This window comes from Barbus barbus (assembly GCF_936440315.1).
Source record: "Barbus barbus genome assembly, chromosome: 9".
Classification (NCBI taxonomy): domain Eukaryota; kingdom Metazoa; phylum Chordata; class Actinopteri; order Cypriniformes; family Cyprinidae; genus Barbus; species Barbus barbus.
The window spans coordinates 9839374-9857872 of record NC_136737.1 but is presented as its reverse complement, the minus strand read 5'-3'; the positions used below and the strand labels follow the sequence as shown (position 1 = coordinate 9857872).

Below are 18499 nucleotides of genomic sequence, written 5' to 3'. Positions count from 1 at the left end.
TTTACATAAACCATAAAAATTTCATTCAAGTGCTGTTAACGCATGTGCGTATCATATTTGTCTCATCGGTCTTTGTTCCGAGTCAGAACCATTTCCTCACTTCAGTGAGGGGGGAGTCATGGCCTAATTGTTAGAGAGTTGGACTTGTAACCCAAAGGTCACGGGTTTGAGCCTCGGCAGGGATTGTATGGGGGAGTGAATGGCCAGCGCACTCTTCAACCTTCAATACCACAACTGAGGTATTGAGCAAGGCACTGAACCCCCAAATGATCCCTGGGTGCTGCAGCAAAAAAAAAAATGGCTGCCCACTGCTCCTGGTGTGTTTGTTCACTACTCACTGCTGTGTGTCTGCACTTGGATGGGATAAATGCAGAACACAAATTCCGAGTATGGAACATCACTTTCACTTTCAGTGTACTGTTCGAGGAACAGGAGTGCTGAATGAGTTGGCTCTGACTGGCATCATAAGATGATATACACCAGTATTTTGGGTCATTTCAAGTCGGGGTGTGTCAGATGTCCAAAAGTCTCTTTTGATTGAGTAACTTGTAGATCTATGCTGCTTGAGTCTCACACTTCTTCAGATGGTTCTGTCCAAGAATGATTCTTTTGCGACCTGGACATCAATCTGGACCATCTGCCTGAGGCTATGGATTAATAATGTTGTAAATAATGTTCAGTTTCTTAGACAGAACGCTTCCCTTCACAAGACCTCAATATATCATCAGGAGCCACAGGTATTAATTTAGTTTTTCTTGGTATTTTTTTTTTTTATAACTCTGAAAAACAGGCAGCCACTGATCTTGGATCAGAGTGTGACTACATCAAAAACAGCAACCCCCCCCCCCCCCCCCCCCAAAAAAAAAAAACACATACTTGTGTATTTATTGCACATATGTTTTTTTAAATATATTACTTATTCAAGGAGTTTTCTAAGCACTGGAAATAAACTTCTCTCCTGTTGAAATAATTACTGTCAGGATCAAACTGACTAAAGCCCAAAGTATACTTTGTTTTTGTATGTATAGGCTAGCGTATGAGTACAGCTGAACACGTAGCCTTTCAAGTATACTCTATTTGAGGTGTACACAAACTCAGGCAGTCGACACATGTTCTAGAGAGCTTCATCTTTGTCCAGTGTCTGCTCTACTTTTAACCAGAAGTTATGACTGATAAAAATGTCTTTGTACTATTTTAAACAAAAATTGCTGCCATCTCAAAATCCTCTCACACAAATGCTTGTCAGTGTGGCCGTCTGTTGTTTTAGTCTCCACTATTTTGTTGTTTTTGTTGTTCTGTCTCTTTAGGTATGTCTTCTACTGTGAAACAACAGAACGCGACAGTGTTGCCACCTTGTGGAACAACTGATTAGTGCAAAACTAAGGCTGTTTCTCAATTCCAAGAACACAAAGAACGGACTTGCGTTCTCGTGGAGACTGGTCTTGCCAGGCTTCCTTGGAAGAGCGAACTCGGAAGGACGCGAGGACACAGAACGCACACTTATGAGAATTGAGATGTACTGCGTTCTTGCTTATACTGACCGCGTAGTCTCAGCATAAGCAGTGGCCAGTGAACAATACATAACATTACAAAATGCCATAACTTATTAAAACATTTCATACTATTATAGATATTACTTTCATATAATTGTATTGTGTTTTATTTTACAGCGTTATGTGTTTAACTGTTAAGATTCATTTTAATATGCCAAAAAAAAATAATATAACTTTATTAAAATTAAGCAAAAAAAAAAAACGATAAATGTTTACTTTCAACTTCAAGAGCCGTCAAGTATTTGCTAGAGCAAGTTTAAAGCTTACAGGCTTCCGTACACCGGCTGCCCGCAGTGTCTTCTGGGATTTCTAACGGTTCGATTCTCTCAAGTCTGCATTCGATGCATCCTCGATACCAAGAACACATCCGGGAACTTTCATGCGTCCTCTGTACTTGCATTCTTGAGAATTGGAACTGAACTTCGACGGTTAATGACGACGTAGAACGAGAACACAAGGACGCAAGATCGCTGAAGAGCGCATATTGAGAAACAGCCTAAGTCATGCGAACAAAGTCACATTTTAATTGTATGTGTTTTTAATTGCCTGTTTAATTGTTCCTTCCATGTATGTTGTTGATTTTGTGAAGTTGCACCAGGACATCTGCAAAACACCTCAGTTTACATTACTAGTAATCATGTAATATGTTAAATAATGTAAAATACTTACGTCAGTATGCTGAGTTTACAGTGTTTATCCTGAAGTAGAGCAGCGATCTGATTCACTCGTGTGTCTCCTAGTTCATGTAAACTCAGATTCAGCTCTCTCAGAAGTAATGGGTTTTCACCCTGAACTCCAGTCGCATATATACAGGCTTTATCTGCAGCAGGACCCAAAAACCTGCAGAAGGGAATTTAAAGCAGGATTCAAGTCAATGTGCATTATATTAAAAAACAAGATTATCAAGATTATCATTGTTTGTAATGAAAGCTCTAGCTACTTTTAACAATTTTACTTTGGACATTTAAATACACAAATATTGTTTTGAAAAGAAAGTCAAAAAGTCACAATTATTCAAGTGCAAATCAGTTTTACTACAAACATAGGAAGACTGAAACATCCCACAAAGGAAAAGTTCACTAGATCATGATTCTCCAAAATGAAATTACCATCTCAAGATCCTTCTGGCTTTTAAGCAGATAAGAAAGGGTAGCAAAGGGATAATTAGCTTGTGACAACATAATTCTATGTGATGTCACATATAATTTTTCCATGAGAAATTTTCTGCAGTAACAATTTTTCACATCTCACCTCAGTGTCTTGAGTTGACAGTTTGTATCCTGTAGTAAATCACTGAGCTCCTTCACTCCTGATTGTCCAGGATCATTTCCTCTGAGATCCAGCTCTATCAGGTGTGAAGGGTTTGATCTCAGAGCTGAAGCCAGAGCTTTATAACCTTCTTCAGTGATACTGCAGTCTGAAAGTCTAGAGAAAAGAAGTTTGAAATGACCAAATCTATTATCTAATGAGATTTATTGTCGAAAATTAATATCAGTTCAAAAATGTTATAATGTGAACTAGAGGTCTTCAGGGGTCCAACAATTCGTACTCGAACCCGAAAAGACCCGTAAATGTGCTGTACGGACCCGTATTTTATTTGAAAGTGGGACCCGAACCCGTGCAGATCCGAGAAATGCCTTAAATGTACTACCCGGACCCGACGCAGACCCGACCATTATTCGAAAGTTGGACCCAAACCCGGCTTGGAAGACACAGACCCGACTGCACCCGATCGGCACATATTTGCACAGCAAACTGCTAAGTCAATAACAAGTTGTGAAAAAAAGAAAAAACATCCCTTTGTTAGTAGCTTTCGCCCTGACAGCGATACATACAATACTCCTAGCCAATAAATTTCCACCCATGTTAGGCTGTTCCTCTCTCTTGCCGACTGAAAGAGCCGTCTTAATCCACTCATTATTCCAGCCTTAAAAGTCTACTAGTTGTCACGGTTGGAGACTTCGCAGTTTTTTTTCTTCTCCATCTCAAGTCAACTTTGACTGTTGTGTTTACGCTACAATAACGATACTTTTTGTTGGTTTTAATAAAGACTTGGAGCAATTATTTTTTAGCAAAAAAAACCGCACATAACAAGAAGTGCGTTACACTTTACTGCGTGCTTGTTTAATAACAGGTGCACCTCCTCAGTATAGTTTCAGCTTTTTTGTTTTGTCACATCACTCATGAAAGAATCCCTTATCACCGTCCACTTGCATTAACTCCGCCAGTGCTCTGCTTCTGGCAGCTGAGGTAATAAGTGTTTTTTTTTTTCACCTTATTTCCCGCTCACACTTTTCTCATCCTAATTTTACAAACTGCAAGTAACAAAACACACGCATGCTGACTGACACTGATCACTGGCGGGTGCGGTTTTCTCCGATTGACTCGGGTATTACACACAATGTTAAATAGACCCGGGACCCGAAGTAATAGGTCGGGTCCCGGGTCCCGGGTCCTCGGGTCTCGGGTCCTCCGTGAAGACCTCTAATGTGAACCATCAAATCTACTTAATTTATTTCCTCTTCTGGTCAGAGAAGGTCTATGTAGTTTACCACAGTAATGTTAACTTAAAACAAGAGAAAATAATATTATTAAAACCAAACAAAGGGTTCATTAAACTCACCTGAGTTTCTGCAGTGTGCAGTTTGTATTTTCTAATCCGTTCTGGAGTTTCTTCACTCCTGAATCCTGCAGATTATTGTTGCTCATGTCAAGTTCTTTCAGACTGGAGTTTGATCTCAGGACTGTAGCGAGAGCTGAACAGCTTTCCTCTGTTAGACCACACTTACGCAGACTAAAATGAATGTGAGAGGGACAATTTACAAATGCAAAGTACTTGATGCCACTATTAAGTGATTCCTGAAAAGTTATTTTGGTCTCCTCATTTAAGATATTTTAAGTGTGTAATAAAACTGAAACTAAAAATGCTCACATCAGTGTGCTGAGTTTACAGTGTTTATCCTGCAGTAGAGCAGTGATCTGATTCACTCCTGTGTCTCCTAGTTCACATTCACTCAGATTCAGCTCTCTCAGGAGTAACGGGTTTTTACCCACAATTCCAGTCACATACTGACAGGCCTCATCTGCAGAAGAACCCAAAAACCTGTAGAAAGAGGAAATATATTGACAATATTTTTTTTCACAAGCTTCTTAAAGGGCTTCTAACAATTTTCAAGCTGTTATAAACATCTTTTTTTTTATTACTCTCTTTCAGCTAAATTTGGTTTAAGACGTTAATATTGAATGTTAATATTTAAAAAATGTATTTTGTGAAAGGGCCTTAAGTCAATTAAAGCTTTTATGAATTTCTTTTTGAGAGTTATATTCTCTTTCAGCTACACCGGTTTTAAAACTATTGAAATTAATTATTTTAATATCACTCACCTCAGTGTCTTCAGTTGATAGTTTGGATCCTGTAGTAAATCATTGAGCTGCTTCACTCCTGATTGTCCAGGATCATTTCCTGTGAGATCCAGCTCTATCAGGTGTGAAGGGTTTGATCTCAGAGCTGAAGCCAGAGCTTTATAACCTTCTTCAGTGATATTGCAGTCAGAAAGTCTATCAACAATAAAAATGAAAATTTCAATTAATATTGTGGTTCAAATTCATGACTGTTTTATAGTTTCATCTTATTTATTTATTACTTCAGGGCTACAGATCACATATCAACAGATTATTAAATATGCTTCAGGCATTACATATTTTTTTTCTTTTACAAATGTGTCTATGTAATTGATCTCCCTTGTTATTTAGAAAACAGGAGATTACTACATACAGCCTAATATTGTATAAAACCTACTTTTATATCTTTACATTTGTATTGCATTAAACACACTTTTGTATATTCTTCATGTTTAATGGAAGCAATATATAAATGTGTCAGTTTTTATATTATACTGCTTAGGAAAAACAAATTCATTTGTGGCATTTTTTTTCATATATGTTTCACTTTCACACTAGTTATTTCAGTTTAGTTCAGATTTTCAGTTGTGTTTGCTTTTATTTAAGTACAGTTAACACATTTTCATTTTAGTTTTAGTTAGAAAACTGGTAATCTTAAATTTTTTCCTACTTCTGGAGGCGAACAGATGAAAAAATATATAATATTTCCATAATCTGCCAGTGTGCAATATTGATCTCACTGCTGTGGTGTTGAGTGTAGCTGATGGTGAAATGCACTCACTTGAGTATCTTCAGTTCACACACAGGATTCTTCAGTCCCTCACAGATCTCTTTGACTCCTGAGTCCAGCAGACGACTGTTGTTCAGGTTCATCTCTTTCAGGATGGTTTTGGAGGAGAGAACAGTAGCTAGAACTGAACAACTTTTCTCTGTCAGCTCACAATTATTCAGCCTGAACACAAAAAACAGCATTATTTATTATTCAACACACATAAGATCAACAGGTCTTTATATGTGATCACACATGGTCACTGACAGTCCTTAACAATGATAAACAAAAGTTATAAATGTATAACATCACTCACTTGATTTTCTCCAGTTTGCTATGAGAGTCCATCAAAAGAGCAGAGAGCTTCTCCCAGTCCAAATCTCCAATTTTATCTTCACTCAGATCCAGTTCAGTCAGAAGTAATGGACTTTTACCCAGAACTTTAGTGAGATGATCACATGCTTCCTGTGCAGCAGGACTTTTCAGAAACCTACAGGAAGAAGATAAGAATTTAGATAATTTGTGTTTTTACATACAGTCATCACAAATTCTGTTGTGTGTCTGTTGAATTTCTCTGAATTGCAATTTAATTCAATTCACATCATTCCTATTCCACACTGGTCTATTTTTTACCACTCTATTGTCATACAGCTGATTTCAGTTTTAATATTTCATGGTTTATCACCTGATGAGCTTTAATTTACAGGAATCATCCTGTAGTAAATTACTGAGCTGCTCCACTCCTGATTGTCCAGGATCATTTCCTGTGAGATCCAGCTCTATCAGGTGTGAAGGGTTTGATCTCAGAGCTGAAGCCAGAGCTTTATAACCTTCTTCAGTGATACTGCAGTTTGAAAGCCTAAAAAATATGTCATTATATTATATTCTACATTATTTTAGGTGATAAATATAATGCCTGTTTTCTGTCAAATAAACAGCAAACCATAGTCCTATTTTTTCCTCCTTGAATTGAGAGTGTGATGTATTATTAGACATATACTAATATAATGCAATAAAGATATTAGAAAACAGCCTGTAAATGGTTTAATGTGGTCTGTAAATTGTGAATATAAATTTTAAAACATCGAACAGCTACATTTTTGCCTGTGTAGAAAACTATTTTACTTTTTTATTTCTTGTTTGTGAATGTTACTGACCTCAGTCTCTCCAGTTTACAGTGTGAATCCTTCAATACGTCACATAAGTGATTCACTCCTGTGTTTTTTATTTCATTCTCACTGAGGTCCAGTTCTCTCAGAAGTGATGGGTTTAATTTCAGAGCTGAAGTCAGAGTGAGACACTGTTTCTCTGTAATACTGCATCTACACAGACTGAAAAAGAAAGAAAAAGAAAATAGGTCAATTTGATGATAATCATTCCAGGTTTTGGAGGATTTGCTTGTCATTTCTGACAGTAATTTATTATTTTAAATTGACTAAGAAATTACCACTACAAGTGCATTACAAATACCACAAAGTTACAAGTTACAAAATACTATATGAAATACAACGATACGTCAATTCAAGATGAATTCAATCTCACCCTTGGTTTGTTATGTCTGTTGTTCATTTTCTACTCAGTAACTCTACAATAAGGTATCATTTGAAAAAATTGTGAGAGAAAAAAAACTAGATAACATGAACTTACATTGACCAATGGCATCTTAATGTTAAATTCAACACTTACTAATACTTTTTTTAAATCAAAATTTGTATCTGTTGAAAGTTAGAAAAAATGAGAACTGACATGAACAAGCAACTGTACTTATTATCTAACATTAACAAAGATTAATGAATGCTATAAAAATATATTGCTCATTTTGAGAAGGTTGGAAGCTGTATTATAGGCAAATGGTGGCAAAACACAAAAATAAAATATTTCCCTTGTTTTCACAATATTTTCTCCAACCCCTGAATGTGCACTTAAATTTAACTTATACTGAATTAACAGCTGAAACTGTTTTTGTAACTCAGCTTGGAAAGACATCTGTGTATTTATAGTGAAGCTGTATTTCTGTGATTTTTTTGTGATCCTGAGAACAATTGCACTGACTCGAATGAGAATTACCAACCACTGTAACATTACTAGTAGTTATTAGTAGTGACATGTGAAATGTTGTAAGATACTCACGTCAGTGTGTTGATTTTACAGTGTTTATCCTGCAGTAGAGCAGCGATCTGAATTACTCGTGTGTCTCCTAGTTCACGTTCACAAAGATTAAGCTCTCTCAGGAGTAACGGGTTTTTACACATAACTCCAGTCAAAAACTGACAGGCTTCATCTGCAGTAAGACTCAAAAACCTGGAGAAGGGATGATGAAGCAGGATTCATTTCAATGTCCGTTCTATTACAAAGTATGTTAAGATTATCAAACATTTTTTGTAATGAAAGGTCTTGTTAATCTTAAAGGCCATTGCACACTGACTCCGAATTTTTCATCCGAAATTTTCGCACGTTGAAAAATAAATACGACCTCACATTTTGTCAATCACGTTTGCACACTGCCTCCAAAATTTTCGTCCGTCAAAAAAAAATTAGGATCGGGTTCGATTTTTTGCGTTTTTCGCATCAGTATAAAGCATTTTGAGATGCTTTGAGAAGGTGTTTTGACAATTCAGAGCCACCGTACAAGCGAAAGCCAAAATCCAAAATAGTGTCAGACAAATTAATACACTTCGTCTTGCAGCACAGAGCACTTTATGACAAACAAATTGCGGAATACAAAGATACAGAATATAAAGAACTGCTGTAGCCTATTTTTTATGCCTGGCGCGCACCTTTCCGATGCCGCAGTTCGGTGTGTGTGTGTGTCTGTGGGTGTATCCATACCTCAGACAGTCTCTGTTCAGGATAAATTGGTTCATGGAAATTGGTGGTCTTCTTTTTAATATGTGGATTCAGTATCGCTAGCAAAGTATCAAACTGAGGCACTGACATCCTGAAATAAACTTTGAATCTCTCAGGATAATCCCGCAGCTCTTTGATAAGGAGGTGGAACTCTCCTTCCCCTCTGCGTAATCTAAGGATTGGATGGACCCAATATTTCCTTTTTCTTTTTTTCAAAAGAGAGAGGACAACAAAATCATCCTCACTGCTTGAAGACATTTTGTATAGTTTTGCGAATTTTTTCGCAACGGATTAATTAAAACGCATCGGACTCAGTGTGCAAGGTCTCTGTGTGTGACAAATTTTTAAGATTGCGAAAGCGAAAAAATGCATGCGAAAATTTCGGACTCAATGTGCAGAGACCTTAACGTTTTACTTTGAACATTTCAATAAACATCTCATGGCCTGAACCAGTTTGTGAGGCATGGGGCTGAGGAGCTTGGTAGCACCACAAAGGAGTGGTCCCTGCTATGACCCAGAGGCAACTGGAAGCTTAGAGCTGATTTTGACCACCAGTTGAAGTTCCCTCAGCAGACACCGTAACCTCCCACTGGCCAGACATCTTGCTCTGGTCTACTATCACAAGAACAGTCATCATAGTTGAACTGACTGTGCAATGGGAAGACGGCTTGAAGGCTGCTTTTGAGAGGAAGAAGGAGAAGTACACAGATCTCTCAGTCACGTGCAAAGAGGTAGGTTAGAGTGCTTGCACCTATCCAATGGAAGTTGGCTGTCGAGGCTTCATTGGTACCTCCACTCAACATCTCCTGAAGTCTCTCGGTATCAGAGGCACAAAGTTGTCAAAGGCACTAAAAGATCTGGCAGAGGAAAAGAGCTACTGGCTCTGGCTTCAGAGAAAGGACAAGATGTTGGGGAGAGAAGGATCATAGAACTGACTGCAGGGGACAGTAGGGAGACGTCCCTACCACTGCTCCACCACCCAGAGATGTTCTTGGATGAAAGGAGCCAAACATCAATAATGGGTGGCTCCCGGCTGAAGACTCTACAGCCAGCCTAAATGGCACCATCTGATTTTTCATATTTAATGATTTTAAAATTTTTTGATGAAACAAACTGTGTACCTTACTTTATTAGGGAAATAATACATATATCTATAAATAATTCACATGTATGTAATCTATTTTGTATTATTTCATCATCTCCCACCTCAGTGTCTTCAGTTTACAGTTTGGATCCTGTAGTAAATCATTGAGCTCCTCCACTCCTGATTGTCCAGGATCATTTCCTGTGAGATCCAGCTCTATCAGGTGTGAAGGGTTTGATCTCAGAGCTGAAGCCAGAGCTTTATAACCATCTTCAGAAATACTGCAGTTTGAAAGTCTAGAGAAAAGAAGTTTGAAATGACCAAATCTATTATCTAATCAGATCTATTTTCTAAACTTAATATCAGTGAAAGAGTTTTATGATGTAAAACCTCAAATACACACGTATTTCCTCTTCTGTACAGAGAAGGTCTATGCAGTTTTCTACAGTAATGTTAACTTTGAACAAAAGATAATAACATTATTAAAACCAAACACAGCGTTCATTAAACTCACCTCAGGTTCTCCAGTGTGCAGTTTGTATCTTCTAAACCATTCTGGAGTTTCTCCACTCCTGAATTCTGCAGATTATTGTTGCTCATGTCAAGCTCTTTCAGACTGGAGTTTGATCTCAGGACTTTAGCGAGAGCTGAACAGCTTTCCTCTGTTAGACCACAATCACACAGCCTAAAATATTAAACAGGAGGGAGAATTACAAATACAGTGTGCTTGAGTACTTGGTGCCAGTATTAAGTGATTCCTGAGAACTGATTTTGTCACTTGATTTAAACTATTTTATGAGCAAAAAATAAAAATACTCTGAACTAAAAATACTCACATCAGTGTGTTGAGTTTACAATGTTTATCCTGCAGTAGAGCAGCGATCCGATTCATTTGTGTGTCTCCTAGTTCACGTAAACTCAGATTCAGCTGTCTCAGGAGTAATGGGTTTTTACCCACAATTCCAGTCACATACTGACAAGCTTCATCAGAAGCCGGACCCAAAAACCTGATGAAAGGAAATATATTGACATTGCTTGCCATACATTTTATTTTCACAAACTTGTAAAATGGCTTTTAATCATTCCAAAGCTTTTAGAAATGTCTTTTTTGAAGGTTTTATTGTCTTTCAGCTATAATGGGTTTAAGACTATTGAATGTTATTATTTTTTATAACATTCACCTCAGTGTCTTCAGTTGATAGTTTGGATCTTGTAGTAAATCATTGAGCTCCTTCACTCCTGATTGTCCAGGATCATTTCCTGTGAGATCCAGCTCTATCAGGTGTGAAGGGTTTGATCTCAGAGCTGAAGCCAGTGCTGTATAACCTTCTTCAGTGATACTGCAGTCTGAAAGTCTACAAACAATAAAAACAAGAATTTAAATTAACATTGTAGTTCCCTTTCAGTCAGTCACTTTCGATGTCATATTGATGACCGACGAATTGGGGATCTCGCTATAGAGCCCAATCTATTTTGAGTGTAAACTAAACAAGCCAATGCACACTGGCATGCAATGATTGCATCCAGCTGCCGCTGATCGTAGCGCGAGTATAAATAGGCAGCAGGTGCAACGCATACTCATCATTTCACTTTGGAGCCAAGCGGTTTCAATTGTTCTGCTTTTACCAAGCTTCGTTTGTGAATGAGATGAGTTCAGCACGCTCTAAGGGAGCTTCTTCATGTTGGTGGAATGGCGCTACAGCGGTGGTCGTTTTCCTATGTCGAGTGGGTTGCACACATCAGGCTGAACTACCCCGTTTGTGTTCCATCTCACCTGTGCGCTTCAGCACGCTAAAAGAGCCTTTTTCCTTAAAAGAGCATTCACGGGTGGGCGTGTCTTTTTAAAGATGACGTTGCGTCTGTACCAACTCGACGCTGTGTCTTTGTAAAGACGACATTGCCTCTTGGTATAGATGTTGTTCCACCCGTGTGTTTCTGGATGAGGTCGTTACCTGGCGCTGGGTGACGGTCACAATCGCTGCCTCGCATGCCTGAGCATTAAGTGCATTGAGGCTAAGGTCGTTGATGAGTCATGTTCTCATTGTGGGAATATGACCATCTCAGAGTTGATGACCAGGTTCCACTTCCTCAAAAGGGGCAGAGTTCCAGTGCCTCTGCCTTGATCTAGTTCTCTACCTGGCAGAAGTCAGGGGAGGACTACTTCAGGCAATAGCTCGGGCGGTCTGAGGATCACAGTGATGGCTACCCCTCAGAGGAAGCAACCTCAGAGGGACTGTCACTCCGCTAGCACTCTGCAGCCAGTTGAGCTGCCCGAAGAATGTGCTGAGCCCTCTAAAACAAGCATACAAGCCGTATCCTTTGGGGCTCCTCCCGACAATCGGATGTCAATTGCTGCATCAGAGGGCTTCCGGGACAGTGACAATGCCTGAATCGGATCCAGAGATGATGTTCATGCATGTCCGGGTCGCCAGGGGGTAGGGCTCGAGTGGAAACCTCCACCATGTCCTGAGCCCTAGAGGTTGGGCGATTGGTTTCTCGGGGTGGCTTGCGCTGCACCCTGCTCCAATGCCTTTCTTCCCAGAGGTGCATGAGGAGCTTACCAGGTTGTGGACGGCACCTATTACTGCCAGAAGCCAGCCTGTGTGCTCCTCCTCCCTCACCACTCTCAACGGTGGTGCAGCTTGGGGGTATACAAAGATCCCCCCCCCCCCCCATTGGATTGGTTAGTAGTGATGCAGTTGTGTACTAATCCCACCACCATATGGCAGGGCAAACCATGACTCCCCTCCTGGGCCAGTAGGTACTCGTCTTGTCTGACCAGTTTTTTGCGGCCTGTGGAGAAGCTGCCTCTGCCCTACACGCTATGGCGTTACTGCAGGTCCACCAGGCTAAAGCAAGGAAGGACCTGCATAAGGGTGGTCATGATCCGGAAGTTCTGAAAGAGCTCCAAACCGTAACTGACCTTGGCACATTGAGCAACGAAGGTCACCGCAAGTTCTCTGGGTCGTGCAATATCCACGCTTGTGGTACAGGAGCGCCATCTCTGGCTGTGTCTGGATCCCAAGAGGGCACGGAGAGTTGTGGACGGGCCGAGAGAATAAAAAAGAGAATAACATTACAGAGGAAAGTGCTCAGTCAGTGTTGAACTGCTTAAATTCATTCAAAGGCAGGACGGCGGTCCCACTGAAACAATTTCAGAGGCTCCTGGGGCATATGGCAGCTTCACTGGCCTGTCACACTGGCTTGCCGCCAAACCTTTACTTTGTAGTCAGACCTTGCGTTTCTTTGGGCAGAAGTGCCCCTGGAGCAGGTCTAAAGACATTCTGTGGTACACACGGATGCCTCCACCACCGGCTGGGGGGCCACATACAATGGGCAAGCAGTCTCGGGGTGTGGACAGGCCCCCAACTGCAGTGGCATATCAATTGTCTAGAGTTGTTAGCTGTGTGCCTTGCATTGAACCGTCTCAAAGGGCACATACAGTGGGGAAAATAATAATTTGATCCCCTGATGATTTTGTACGTTTGCCCACTGACAAAGAAATTATCAGTCTATAATTTTAATGGTAGGTTTATTTTAACAGTGAGAGACAGAATAACACCAAAAAAATCCTGTCGGTACATCGTCCCTTTGCTGCGGTGCAGTTGTCCTGTCCCCTTAGCAGAAAAACACCCCCAAAGCATAATGTTTCCACCGCCATGTTTGACGGTGGGGATGGTGTTCTTGGGGTCATAGGCAGCATTCCTCCGAACATTGCGAGTTGAGTTGATGCCAAAGAGCTCGATTTTGGTCTCATCTGACCACAGCACTTTCACCCAGTTCTTCTTGGCAATCATTGGCGAACTTCAGACAGGCCTGTACATGTATTTTCTTGAGCAGGGGGACCTTGCGGGCGCTGCAGGATTTCAGTCCTTCACGGGACTTGTTATGGTTGTTCTGTCTCTCACTGTTTAAATAAACCTACCATTAAAATTATAGACTGATCATTTCTTTGTCAGTGGAAAAACGTACAAAATCAGCAGGGGATCAAATAATATTTTCCCCACTGTATGAGGCAAGCATGTACTGGTCCATACAGACAACATCACGACCGTTGCGGATTCATCTGAGGAAGGATCTACTTTCTCAGAGACGGGGAACCTTGTGGCACCCACATCTGGACCTCTGGAAACTCCATGTCTGGTGTGTTTCCAGGCAGACTTTTCTGCCATCCCTGCAAAGGGGTTACAACCTCCTCTAAATCTTCCATGTATATCTAAGTGGTAATGCACATGTGTAAATGCCACCTGAAAGTTCCATCGGGAATGATGGGGCTTCCACAACGCTCCTGTTCTAAATAAAATGGATATGTTTTCCCAGTGTATCCAAACTCACTGTGTGGGTAGTGCTAAGACAACAATAACTGGCCTTCCTGCTGTTAGCCCTGGCCTACCCCAAGGGGCGCAGAAGGCTCGCACAGGACACTGGAATTATTTCTGCTTCTTCTTTTCATGTGGTTTGATCCAGAGATTTAATACTCTTTCAGAAGATGCATAATAGTGTCTTCTACCAAATAAAAGTGAAACCACAGAAAGCTGGACAACTCCGTCAATGGCAGTGAAGCTTTGTCTCACAAATTAGGACAGTGGCAGGGAAGGAGTTAAGTGATACAATGAATATGAAGAAAACAGGTGATTACTATGGGTTATATATAATGTACTTCTATATCTTTATAATAGTACCACAATAAACACACTTTTGTATATTTTTCATGTTTCATGGAAGAAAGATTTGAATGTGTCAAATTTTATAATACACTGCTTAACAAAAACAAATTAAGTTTTTAAGTGATCTATATATTTCACTTTCATACTTGTTATTTGAGTTTAAATCTTTTTTTTTCCGGTTGTGTTTACTTCTATTTTTGTGCAGTTAACAAATGCTCTTCTTTCATTTTAGTTTTAGTTACAAAATATAGTTACCAATAGCTGCACACATGAAATTCAAGGCATTAATGTTTGCCTACAAAACCACTTCTGGCTCTGCACCCGTTTACCTAAATTCAGTTCTTCAGACTACGAGATGAGATTCTCACTATATGATAACCTTAGATAAAAAATATCACGGTATCACAGTATTGCCATTACAGGTCTAAAATATGTTATTTTTAAATGTCTAGGTAGAAAACAACAACTTTTTTTCCCACTGTACACAATATATTTTATTTTTAAGAAACATATAGAACATTTTGTAACAGTAAACATGTCAAGCTAAATAATTGAATTCTCTTCAGTCACTTAAGTGAGCCTATACCTGCAGCTCAACAATAATCAGAAAATAAATAATTTTCTGTAAAAAAAAAAAAAAATCCATATAAATAATAATAAAACAAAATAATAATTCCAAAAGCAGTTATTAAACCTGCAGCTCAACAAGGTTTTTGGAGACATGCTCACTTTCTACACATTCATCTTTTAGTCCAAGTTATGATGCAGGAATGTTCATCTTTCCCAGATAAAATTTGGAACGGTGAGGTACGAGGATGTGTGCACATACACACAAGGAGAGAGAGAGTGAGAGCAGGAGTGTGTCACACACACAGACGGTCTCTCTCCGTACAACACTCTAACAGTGGCAAAGATTGTTTTTTAAATGTCGTGATTTTGAACAGATGTAAACAATTATTATTTTATTATTATGGTCTCTGTCTTGATCAGGGGTGGAAGAGGGAGAAATGAAGATGACACAGATATATAGTTTATGTAAAACCTGGAAGTATTTATTTAGCGATCTGTGCTAAAACGTCATCTGTACGGAACATCATTATGATTAGTCTACGTTACCGGAAAAATTCCCATATGGCAGACTTCGTGTATTTTGACTGGGGGAAAAAGTTCCAGGGGTTCATCTACTTCGGCCATTATCATACACACAGGTGACTCTCACTGACTGCTCGCACCAACTGGAGGAGGAGGGGCCGTGTGACTCGTTCGCTCTTCACTGCTCACAACCGAGGGAGTCCTGCACTGTCCGTCTTTGATGATACGTAAAAAAACTGTGCATACCGCAGAAATGGTATAATGAAAAATGTTTGTGGTTTTGAAACCATGACTTTTCCAAACCGCGGTATACCTTGAAACCGGTTATCGTTCCATGCCTACTTCAGACCTATGTGCCCTCTAGAAGCTTGCGTTCTGCAAGTGAATGACGCATTATTGTGCCATCCCAAAGAGGCACAAAATCACTTTCACTGACTTTATCATTAACTGTTCCCACCTGGTGGAATGACATGCCCAATCAATCCGAGCAGCTAAATCCTTAGCCATCTTCAAGAAACCGCTAAAAACACATCTCTTCCATCTTTATTTGACCCTCTAACTCTTCCACTCTCTATTCTAATTCTATTTTATCTATCTGTCTTCTTTTTATTTATAAAAAGCGCACACTTGACCCTCTATAAATTGCATATTTATTCTCTAACTGCTAGCTTTTCTTGAAAAACTAACACTAGCTTTCTTTTTTCTATTCTATCTACTTGTTTCTTTAAAAAAAACACTAGGTTTCTTTTTTCTATATTCTATCTCAGGGATGGGCAACTTCGGTCCTGGAGGGCCACTTTCCTGCAGAGTTTAGCTCCAACCCTAATCAAACACACCTACCTGTAGCTTTCTAGTGATCTTGAAGACCTTGATTAGCTGGTTTGGGCGTGTTTGATTAGGGTTGGAGCTAAATCAGGGATGCCCAATCCTGCTCCTGTAACTCTAACCAAAACACACCTGAAGCAACTAATTAAGGTCTTCAGGATCGTTTTAAAATTAAAGGCAGGTAAGTTTGATTAGAGTTGGAGCTAAATTTGCAGGACAGTCAATTGCCAGAAACAGGATTGGGCACCCCTGAGCTAAACTCTGCAGGACAGTGCCCGAAGTTGCCCATCCCTGTTCTATCTACTCGTTTTCTTTAAAAAACAAAAAAACAAACAAAAAAAACCCATTGCTACATGTACTGCGTTAGGCTAACTGAGACTTGTCACAACACTTGCATGTTGTTGCTCTTTTGTTGGTTTTGATTGCTCCAATTATCCTCATTTGTAAGTCGCTTTGGATAAAAATGTCTGCTAAATGACTAAATGTAAATGTAATGTAAATGTAAAACTGGTAATCTCACATTCTTCCAACGTCTGGAGGAGATTAAAAGAAATAATAATATTCCCATAATCAGCCAATGAGCAACAGTAATCTAATTGCTGTGGCATTTGATGTAGCTGTTGATGAAATGTACTTACTTGAGTATCTTCAGCTCACACACAGAATTCTTCAGTCCCTCACAGATCTCTTTGACTCCTGAGTCCAGCAGACGGCTGTTGTTCAGGTTCATCTCTTTCAGGTTGGTTTTGGAGGAGAGAAGAGTAGCTAGAACTGAACAGCTTTTCACTGTCAGCCTACCATTATTCAGCCTGAACAGAATAAAACAGCATTAGTTATTGTATTTAACACACATCAGATGAACAGCTCTTCATATCTGCTCACACATGTGACTGGCAGTCTTTTAAAACATAAAAAAAGCATAACAATTTTTTAAAGCATAACATCACCCACTTAATTTTCTCCAGTTTGCTATGAGAGTCCATCAAAAGAGCAGAGAGTTTCTCCCCGTCCAGGTCTCCTAATTTAACTTCACTCAGATCCAGTTCTTTCAGTACTAATGGACTTGTACCTAGAACTTCAGTGAGATAATCACATGCTTCCTGTGCGGCAGGACTTTTCAGAAACCTACAGGATGTAGATGAGAATTTTAGGTCATTTATGATTTTTGCATTATTTTTGCCATAAAATCTGTCATCTGTTGAATTTCTCAGAAATTGCGATTTAATTGAGTTCACATCATTCCTATTCCACATTGGTCCATTTGACTGCTCTATCTGTTGATATACAGCTGATTTCACATCCGTGGTTTAGTTTTAAATATTTCAACGTTTATTACCTGATGGCCTTTAATTTACAGGAATCATCCTGTAGTAAATCATTGAGCTGCTTCACTCCTGATTGTCCAGGATAATTTCCTCTGAGATCCAGCTCTATCAGGTATGAAGGGTTTGATCTCAGAGCCGAAGCCAGAGATTTATAACCTTCTTCAGTGATACTGCAGTCTGAAAGTCTAAAAAAGATGTTATTCTTGCTCATAACATTATTATAATACAAATACACAACCCAAAAAAAATCTCAGATGAATCGCATTGTTTTGGAATCTCTGTGGTTTCCAGTGGTTTTTATATTAAGCAGCCAGCTAGATGACAAGTTAAAATTCTAGGCAACTATTGTAAAAACAAGATGCAACCACTGCAGCAACCTCAGTATGCAAACAAGACATTTACAATCAGTGATGTAACCACGCAAAGACAAATGACACCAAATTGGCATTTACTGCAAAATTAAACCTGACAGCTCAATTTATAAATCATTATTAGAAGACTACTGTTGTGGATCAAGGTAAGACAAGGGGACAGTTCATGTACTTGCTGACATATTTGCATACTTGCTCAATAACTTTTGTCATTACTTAAAATGTACCTTTACAAATGAATATTAACATGTATATATTCAATTATCTAAATTTCCACAATTCAGTTTTTCCAATCTGTATTTTGAATTCTCCAACAAAAAACATATCTGTCATGAATCTACAAACTTCCGTTAACTCAACACCAGAGGTCACTCATTCACCACAGGGACTCTTGCACTACACTAACTGTTGCACGCCACCTTAGACTACAATTCCCATCATCCATTCACTGATGACACACACAGCTGATTGCATTGATCACACAGCTGATTGCACTGATCACACACCCTACATAAACCATGGACTTCCGCTTCCTCTCTGCCGAGTATTGTTTAGCATATATCC

General features: G+C 39.4%; 1 protein-coding gene across 1 annotated transcript in view; it reads right to left on the bottom strand.

The window, feature by feature from the left end:
* LOC306874611 (uncharacterized protein) overlaps nt 1-18499 on the bottom strand; it is a gene marked incomplete at its 3' end in the record, with an annotated part of 42814 nt that overhangs the window by 10182 nt on the left and 14133 nt on the right. Inside the window, exons 11-24 of the mRNA XM_079424759.1 lie at nt 17191-17364; nt 16878-17048; nt 10492-10662; nt 10170-10340; nt 9155-9249; nt 6882-7005; nt 6410-6583; nt 6041-6214; nt 5737-5907; nt 4938-5111; nt 4486-4656; nt 4177-4347; nt 2805-2978; nt 2223-2393 (exon numbers count right to left, since the gene is read on the bottom strand). Of these exons, the coding sequence (XP_079280885.1) occupies nt 2223-2393; nt 2805-2978; nt 4177-4347; nt 4486-4656; nt 4938-5111; nt 5737-5907; nt 6041-6214; nt 6410-6583; nt 6882-7005; nt 9155-9249; nt 10170-10340; nt 10492-10662; nt 16878-17048; nt 17191-17364 (2286 nt within the window). The remainder of the gene's footprint in view (nt 1-2222; nt 2394-2804; nt 2979-4176; nt 4348-4485; nt 4657-4937; nt 5112-5736; nt 5908-6040; nt 6215-6409; nt 6584-6881; nt 7006-9154; nt 9250-10169; nt 10341-10491; nt 10663-16877; nt 17049-17190; nt 17365-18499) is intronic.